Here is a 9,883-nt window from a genome sequence, read left to right as displayed (position 1 = left end):
CCTTCTCTCCATCTCCACCCCCTTCCCCCACTTCTCTCCTCCTGAGAGACTAAGTTTGGCTAGGCTGGGCAACAGCATTCCAGCTGTTTTGAGAGGTTAGTCCTTTACTTGCAAAGCTAAGGGTATTATGCTAAATTAATGAGTGAGGTAAGTTTTGGTTTCTTAGGCAAATTTCATGAGTTACTAAATTGAAATTTAATGCATGAGTGAACAGAAATTGTATTTTTAGTGTAGCATTTTAAGTGTATATTGTGGACCTCAGCAGTGTGTTCATGAGAGTCAGAGTAATGTGATGGTACTTGTTACAAGCAAGAAGGCAAGATATGGTAAGACTTGATTAAAAGGGCATTCCTCTTCTTAGTGTCCTTTACAAATTACAAGACATATGCACCCCAACCCCCTCTCCTGCCCCCCCTCTCTGTCTCACTTCCTGGATGGTAGCCTATTCAAAACCTAACTGCCAAGTGACCGGTGGCTGATGGCCAGTTCATTGTTTTATTGAATGATTACCAAGAAATTGACTGATTATGATGATTTATGAAAAAAAATATATTAAAAAAAATGAATGTTTGATCACATTGCACATTGATTTATTGATAAATTGTTGATTAAATGATTGATAGATAAAAGATGATGCCCAAATTTTCAGAATTTATCATTAAATCAACATTCTACTCTGGACTTCATGCATACATTCATAGCAATCAGTCTCTCAACAGAAGGGGAGTGTAGGAGGTGGGGGGGGGGGCTAAATGTTCTGTTGACCCTTATTCCAATAACCTACTTCTCCCACTTAAAGTCCTATCTCATCCCTTATTCTCCTGACTCCCATGAACACATTGCCAAGATTCACATGATAAAGTTAAAATGCTTCCCAAAAAAGTGCAATTTGTGTTCAACTCATGCATTAAAGTTCAATTTGATAATTTATGAAATTTGCTTAAACAACCAAAACTGGTTATGATTGATCATTAATTTATCACAACGCCCTTAACTTTGCAAAATCTAAAGGATTTGCCTCTCAAAAACTGACAGAAATTGGAAGGCTAATTCCTGCCCAGCCTAATTTTCATACCCTATGTTTAAGTGGGTAGTGCTCACCAAGCATCAATAGTTTTCCAACTTTTTGGTGTCATTTGAAAGTTGACTTTATTGGCTTCCAGATATGTAGATGTTTACCCCCAAAGCGATATATTTTTATTTGGCAGTCATTTCACAAGTGCATATTTTTTGGGGCACACTGTATATTGAATAATTCTATATTATCAGTCTAATGGCCAAGGCACAATCCCAGAAATAAGCTCCTTGTTGGATAGAACCACTTATGATCCACTTTGATATGCGATTGTCCATTTCCTTGTATAATGCCCTTAGTCTGGCAGCCACAGCTATCTTTTCATATTCTGCATTAAGTTCCACTTGCTTCATCAGCTGCTTGAAGTATAATCCCCTCTCGATAGAGAAAAATATCTGCTGACTCCTACATGGGAGCAGAAGCACTTCTGAAAATCACAGATCCATACATGATCCTTGAGTCATTAACAGCCACACAACATAGGACTGCAATACTCCTCAAAAATATACAAGAAGTTTCTAAACTTCCAAATTGCAAATCCTTGTAAAGTCTGTGTGACATTCGTTTTCTCTCCATCAACGGATCTGTGAGATCTGCCGTTTCTCATGAGCCTGAAAGCAATAAAAACGAGATGTATCTTATTTCAGATTGTTTTAACCTAAATTTGCATTCACACTTTTCAGTTATTAAGTAACTGCCCAACCCACTGGCCCTGCACATTACCTTCTTCCGCTCAACTTGCTGAGCATCGAGCTACAAATTGGTACAAGTGCAGCATTAGGCTTTTTTGATAGACCGAATGATGACCAAATGTTAGCCTGCGTAATTACTACAATAACCAGACTGCAGAGCCCTATGCTAATGAGCAAATAAACAAGATTTATTCTAACCCTCTCGTGGCTGAATTCACCTCCCTGCAGAATCTTATGAATTGTGAGACTTTCTTTCTCAGAGAATTTAACCACTTCAAGTGAAATCAAATTTAGTTAAATCATTAGAAAGAGTAAATATTACTCTTTTGTAATGGTCATTTATTTTGAATGAAATAATTTAATAGGTGAATTTTAGGCCTGAAAAGATGTCTCAAAACTGAATTTTCTTCCTCTGTTTTCTACTGCAAATTGAGCAAAAATTTTTGGCCCGTATTCTGAAGTCAGGTTTAACTTAAACTCAGGTTTATAGTTGTGGTTTAAGTATGGGAAGCCAAAAGTATCAAAATTTTCATTAAGTTGTATGTTTCTTATGTTTACTGTGCTCTTTCCTGATTCATCGATGGTGAAAACAATCATCTATTTATACTTCCTACACAATTATGAATGATTTGAGAGCCGAATAAGCTGAAGTATGATATCTCTACTGTTTATTTATTTATTTATTTCGTTTTATTTATACAGGGTAGCCCCATCAATAGTCATGTACTGTTTTCCATAATCACTGTTAGTGATTATGTAACAATTGGCTGGCCATACTTAAATCACAACTTTAAACCTGAGTTTAAGTTAAACCCGACTTCAGAATACGGGCTATTATCTTTTAGCCAAAATAATATCTATATCATTGTAAAGCTCATTCTCTGTACTTTCTCACAATGTAACTCTTGATATGTTGCACCTTCAAGATGGGTCAGGATCAAGCAATTACCAAGAAGATACAAGACAAGAATTTTTAAACTTTCAAGTAGCATGATATCCTGAGTTTTGATTGGCTGGATAATGTATCACAACATGCAAAGATAATATGATGAGATTGCAACATGGCAAGTGTGACCTTGGATAGGCCCTTGAGTGGAAGTCTTTTGAATTTTGGTGGGTGTGTGGTCTCTTTGACCAATCAGAGTGCAGTATTCTTGCTTCTAAGCTGCAAAATGTAATTAATAGTTGGATCGTACCCATTTCCAATACCTTTTCTTATACAACTTATATCATATTAAAGCTTAGATCTTCAGTTTATCATGATTTAACAGGGTGTCGCTAAGGTGAGCACATAATACCCCGCCTGTAAGGCGGAAAATGTAGATATTGGTCAAGCAAGAAAAGTGGAAGGTGGCGACATCAAAACACCTTTGACATCAAAATCAATAGAATTTCTAGGATCTATGCTTGTATCATACCTATCAAATTGTATGAGCCTAGGTTAAGTTAAACTAAAGTTATCACATTAACAAGGACTTCAGATGGGTAAGATGAAAACATGTCACTGTGATCTTGAACTTTTGACCTCAAAATCAATAGGCTTCCTGGGATCCATGCTAGCATCATACACACCAAATTGAATGAGCCTAGATTAAGTAAAAAAATAAGCAGTCAGTCAGCAAGCCTCATTCTTAGCATAACATATGTCATGGGAAAATATGATTTACACCACATATGTCAAGGTCAGGAGATGATGTGAATTAATGTAAAATAAAGGGGAAAATCTTTAAAATTGTGTACAAATCAAATGGAGGGTTGTCCACAAAATCAGCCATTTTGAAGCATGTCTGCCAATTTGAGGATCCCCATAGAAAGTACAAGAAGACTTTTTAAACGTCCATAGCTTGCCTATTTCATAATCGATTTTGATGAAACTTGTTTTAAATCCTCTTGTTTTACTCCTTCTAATTAAATTACTTCTCTTCTTAGTTTTGGTTTCCTTTAAACTGCGAAAAGTATTTTACTAACATACCTTCCTCGCATATTGCAGCAATGTCATCTCTTCCCATTCCTCTAAGCACTTGAACCAAGTCTCCTTTTGTCTTCCCCCGGTTGACCCAAACCTCTAAGACTTCTGCTGCTGACACTTCACTTGAAAGTAGAGCGTTCGTCTCATCAGATAAGAATTGACCAGCAAGCATGTGAACATTTCGGTCAGCATGATCAGGTTGGTCTAGTGCTCTGATTAAATGCCTCAACTGGTCTGCTGTAAGCTCCTGTCAAGCCAAATCAATTAAAAAGTCAGCACTCAATCCATCATACAACTCCTAACATAACATAAAGACAACTTCTACATGTATCAAAATTCAAATTTTAAAGAAGAAAAATGTATTGAGCTGAATTACTGAGTGTTTCTACATTGACTTGTATCGATAAACTTTATCTATTGGGTCATGAGGGAGATGTATGCATCTTGTGATAAAATGACAAATTAATTGCACTGAATATTAAAACAATCAACTTTACCAGAGCATCTTCTACAGACTGCTGATGTTCTACTTCCTCGTCTGATCGGTGTCCATTGCAAGGAAGGGCAGCCCCATTAGGAATAACTTGCATATGGATAGATGTACTAGAACTAGCATGCATCGGAACATGTCCATTCATTCTGTTTATCCCATTAGTCCCATTTGTTGAGTATACTGTTGGAAGAGGTGCTTGATCTATATGTTGAATAAATACACAAATTAATTATTCAAAATGGAGAGTTGAGTCTAAGGGTAGTGATCAATCAGCATGAGAAATTCATTTTGTAACATTATTACTATTTTCAATACAATGTAACACAAATCATGAGTTTTCTCTAACTTTGATTTACACCTTGCCATTCCCAAAACCTTTCCTTTCAGCAGCTTCAGACCTATATAACGAAGCTAAGAACAAGATGACAAAATCATGGCACATGCATTCTTACTGACACATCATCCAATTCTTTCTGAAATGAGTTCATTTCAGAACTCTGAATCCCACTCAAGATACAAAATATACATCTACATGTTCAATACAACGGTCCCTATATTCCCCTCTTTTTAAGAAAGAATAACCTACAGTCATTATAAAGGACTACTAAACATGATGAAACCATAAGATATCTATGAATGATTATCCTATCCATCATAAAAACATGATAAGGAATTTTGATTGAGGCAGCATTTGAATCTTTCAATTAATTTGGCAAGAAAATGCAAATACACTTTAAAAGGGCAAGTTCATTCAAACAAAATAATGAATTAGAGTAAATCAAAGGAAAAAGAGCCATTAATCAAAACTAGATGTAAACTAAGAAAGTTATGACACTTAGGCTCAAATTCACAAAGGTGGATTTTAAAAGCACTGGTTAAACCCATGTTTTATGCAGATTTCCTGTATAAATTATGCTTATTTATCAACACTTTAAAAAATGTCCAATGCACGCTTTTGTCACAGTGCACCAAATTGATGCCTGTTGCAGTGGTACTACGCTATTTTATTCGAGTCCACTGTTTTTAATTAATGAGTCCACTCTCCAAACAGAGGACTCATCAATAAAATAGCGTACTGTACTTGACCATGTCAACATGAGGGTTGTGGTGTGCACCTGTAATCCAAGCTGTGGGGAAGTTACAAATTGATGCAGCGGTTTGAGGTTCGAGCCCTGGTCACGTCTTTCGGATGGTGACGTTGGAGGTCGGTCCAGACATAAATAATCATATCTGATTGATACACGTCTGACAAAAACTCAAATACACACACACCATGGCAGCAGACATCAATTTGGCACACAGTGACCAAAACACGCATCAGCATTGGAATTTTTCAATATATGCGGTAAATAAGCATAATTTATACAGGAAATCTGCATAACCATGGGTTAAACAGATGGTTTTAAAAACCACCTTTGTGAATTCAGGCTTTAAAGTTTCACTTATTTTTTTTAACAAACAATAAAATATCACAATACTGGTAAAATGTAAATGAGGGAGCCAAGAATGCCAAGCACTCATCCTTTCTTTTTTATTTATTTTCATTAAATAAAAAATAATTCAATTTCGCAGATTTGACAATTCGGAAGCATATTTACTGAATTGCAATAGGTTACAAAAATGGCAATGTCACATGTGCAATGAGGAATCAAACCTTGCTCCAAACTGTAGTGAGGAAAATATTAAGAAAATCCATATTTCATAAAATGAAATACAAAATAAATAGTGAGTGGGGTAACATCATCGGTTCCTTTATTTGAATACCAAATAGGGCGTACATATAAATGTTTGTGAAAAATTAGCAAAACTTTACAGTTTTATAACCATCTTATTTCACATCCCATTTTGAAAAAGAAATCACTGTTATGTTTGTTTGATTTTTCTCTTTTCATCTAAATCTCTTTTTTTCATCAGGTGGACAAGCCCCCTCAGAGTATTTATCATGAAACGCTTTGAAAATAAGAAGTATACTTACTAGTTTGGCGTATATGCCAGTTACAATTGAGTGAACATGCACCCTCTCTGTCCCGTCTCATACATACAACTGAAAACGAATGTGTAGAATAAAGTCAATTCAAAGATGTTTTTTAACAAATTTCTTTTGTATCATATACATGGATCAAACAAACGAAATTGGAAAATAAGTTGAGTGCTTCTGGCAGTTTCGCCTGCATTACGCGATTCAATATAGCAGCAGTCTGACTTTGAAAACTAATATAAAATAATCATTCACAAAAAACACCATTCATATAATGATACAATACTACATGTTCATTCATTGAACCTAATACTTGATTACTCTTATGTCCAAGTTACAAAAACCCCATACTTGACCAAAGTACATTGACCCTAAATGACCTTTGACTTTGGTCATGTGACCTGAAACTCTGGCATGATATTCAGTAATACTTCATTACTCTTATGACCAAGTTTCATGAACTAAATCTATAAGCCCCACTGCACAGCTACAGAGAAGCAGCACATCACCTCAGCTCTTACTTCTAACGGTTACCCGCACTCTTTCGTTAACCGTGTCAATAAGGAGAAAAGCGCTTCGTCCGAACAGCCTGCACAATTCAAGTCCGCTCTAATAATCCTGTTTTTTTATTGTATCTCGCATCTTCCCAACCGGTGCTTGGAGAAGCATGGCATCCGAGTTATATTCACGTCCGACAGCATCCACAGCAAGCTGGTCCATCCGAAAGACCACCCGATCTCTGACAGACGCAGTGGGGTTGTTTATCAGATCCCATGCAAGACCTGCCACAAAGTCTACATTGGTAAGACTAGTAGACCTGTTGGGGAACGCATGAAGGAACATCGCTGTGATGTTCGGCTTAGGTGCACTGATAGCTCTGCTGTTGCAGAACATGCTTGGGACTTTGATCATCCACCTACATGTAATTGGGATGAGGTCAGCTGCATTGCTAGTGATAAGCATTGGTATACGCGGCGCATTCTGGAAGGCGATTCAGATCCGTTTGCACCTGAGCAATATCAACAGGGGCAGCAGCATTGAGATCCCTGATGAATGGTTACCATAGAGATCCAACTCTATGATGGTTACCTACCATTCGCCGGTATACAGCATTTACACCAGCAAGAACGCTAATTGACTGTCAACATCAGCCAATCACAGAATGCCAAGCACCCGCACGAGCACTGATTGGCCAGCGGCTTCGGCCAATCACAGCACGGCTCACACCTGAGTGGAGCAAAACAATAGCGTGCAGCCAGGCACGCTGCCCCCTCACCGACGCTATATAAGCCGTGTGCAGCAGCATCTTTGCTCATTGAAGTCTAGCAACTTGCAGACGAAACGTTGCTTTCCAACTATGTTTTATACATCGTGAGACAACTGTTTATTTCTTCTACTCAATAGTACTTTTTAAGGTATGATGACATTTAAAGAACTTAACCTTAGGTTAAGATTTTGGTGTTGATCCCCCCACCTTGGTCATGTGACCTGAAACTCAAGCCCGGATGTTCAGTAATACTTGATTAACCTTATGCCTCAGTTTCATGAACTAGGTCTATATACTTATTAAGCTATGATGTAATTTGAGATTGCCAAAATCCCAAAAGTATGGTCTGGGAAGGGAGGAATCTTTGCCCCCCCCTCCTTCAAGAATGCCAATAAAGCCCAGTTTGATTAGAGTTATCCTAGTCCAAGAAGTGGATGGATAATATAGAGCCACTAATTTCAATTAAATATTATCAGGGTGTGCAATACCACTTCAACATTCAATATTTCTTTCAAATTTCAAATTATCAGGGACTATTTTAGTAAAAATGTGTCATTTTCAGTCCAAGCTAGCACTTTTTAATTATGAATTATCTTACCTACGATAATGATGACTCCGACGATACATATAGGTAATACAATGACAGCAATCATTCCTCCCGATAAGGAATTTACACCTGGTTGAGGCTTCGTTGACTCTCCAGTACCAACTGCATAGAAATAAAGAAAAATAAAGGCAATTTAAAAAATCAAACTTTCCTTCTTTTTTTTACATACAACAAATATCTTTCTTCATTTTTATTCCACATTACAAATGGCTCAATCCATGAAAACTCTAGAGCTTTATGCCATTTTCTATCCATTTCTTGGTCAGTCACTCTCAACAAATGTTTTTGTATGCACTTAGGTTAATGAGAAAAGCTGGTAATACAATCCCTATCTGTAGGGGAAGGCAGGGTAAGTTGTGACACTTTTTGCATGTTAGAATTGATATGATTAACTAGAGATGCTCGGCGGGTCGCGCAGCCGAGCACATGTATCCCCGAACCCACCGCATCATCCACCATTGCGATATATAGCTCACACAGAAATTTGACAAAAAATACAATTATCATGGCGACAATGACCCTAGCATGCAGGTCCCCCAAATCCATCTATCATCCAAGTGTGGTTGAAAAGTGACTTATGGTTGCAGAGAAAGAGAGTCTTGCATGTGAACTTCAACGTTGACCTGAAAATGACCTTTGACCTTACCATGTGACCTCCGACTGCAGCATAACTGGTACCCCAAATCCATCTACCATCTAAGTTTGGTTGAAAAGTGACTTACGGTTGTGGAGTTAGGTGTCATAAGAGTCTTGCATGTAAACTTTAATGCTGACCTGAAAATGACCTTTGACCTTACCATGTGACCTCTGACTGCAGCATAACATGCCGGTTCGACAAGTCCATCTATCATCCAAGTTTGGTTGAAAAGTGACTTACGGTTGTGGAGTTAGGTGTCATAAGAGAGTCTTGCATGTAAACTTTAATGCTGACCTGAAAATGACCTTTGACCTTACCATGTGACCTCTGACTGCAGCATAGCATGCAGGTTCCCCAAGTCCATCTATCATCCAAGTTTGGTTGAAAAGTGACTTACGGTTGCGGAGTTAGGTGTCATAAGAGAGTCTTGCATGTAAACTTTAATGTTGACCTGAAAATGACCTTTGACCTTACCATGTGACTTCCACCCACACCAAAATCAATAGGCTTCTTCGCTATACCATACTCAACCTTCATGCCAAATTTGAAGACGATCGGAGAAGAAATGTAGCTGATAGAGCGCTCACAAGGAAATCTCTGCGGCGGCGGACGCGGCGCGAAGAGGCCAAATCCATAGTATCCTCCAAACTCTGTTCGGGGATACAATAATCTTGTAGAAATACATGTAAATACCTTGCCTTAAAATTCAATTCTTCTGAAATATTTTTCACCTATTTATAATTTTCTACCCCCACACTGAAAGTCATTGTCACTTTTGAAAAAAGCGATTTTAAATGGCTCAACTTGCCCCACTTGTGGGGTAAGATGTGTGCCACCTTCTGGGGTAAGTTGAGCCACAAAAACTATGTACAAAATGTATGCAGGAAGACCAGCATGTCAATTTTCTTATTAAGGGGGTGGTCTAGGCTGAAAATATGTATATCTTAATACATAGAGTAGAATTCACTTAGCAATATGCCGAAAATTTCATCAAAATCGGATTACAAATAATAAAGTTATTGAAGTTTAAAGTTTAGCAATATTTTGTAAAAGCAGTCGTCATGAATATTCATTAGGTGGGCTGATGATGTCACATCTCCACTTTCTGTTTTCTTATGTTATTACATAAAATCATATTTTTTTCATTATTTCATACTTGTGTGAA

The 9,883-nt window shown here is 37.4% G+C and overlaps 1 protein-coding gene across 1 annotated transcript in view; it reads right to left on the bottom strand.

The window, feature by feature from the left end:
* Nucleotides 1-1,403: 1,403 nt before the first annotated feature.
* LOC121409937 (tumor necrosis factor receptor superfamily member 1B-like) overlaps nt 1,404-9,883 on the bottom strand; it is a 38,863-nt gene continuing 30,383 nt past the window's right edge. The window contains exons 5-9 of the mRNA XM_041601730.1: nt 8,073-8,183; nt 6,205-6,273; nt 4,234-4,430; nt 3,740-3,983; nt 1,404-1,686 (exon numbers count right to left, since the gene is read on the bottom strand). Coding sequence (XP_041457664.1) covers nt 1,679-1,686; nt 3,740-3,983; nt 4,234-4,430; nt 6,205-6,273; nt 8,073-8,183 — 629 coding nt within the window. The 3' untranslated portion in view covers nt 1,404-1,678. The remainder of the gene's footprint in view (nt 1,687-3,739; nt 3,984-4,233; nt 4,431-6,204; nt 6,274-8,072; nt 8,184-9,883) is intronic.

This window comes from Lytechinus variegatus, chromosome 3 (genome assembly GCF_018143015.1).
Source record: "Lytechinus variegatus isolate NC3 chromosome 3, Lvar_3.0, whole genome shotgun sequence".
NCBI lineage: Eukaryota > Metazoa > Echinodermata > Echinoidea > Temnopleuroida > Toxopneustidae > Lytechinus > Lytechinus variegatus.
The sequence above is the reverse complement of the archived record's forward strand: the minus strand, read 5'-3'. Positions and strand labels throughout refer to the sequence as shown.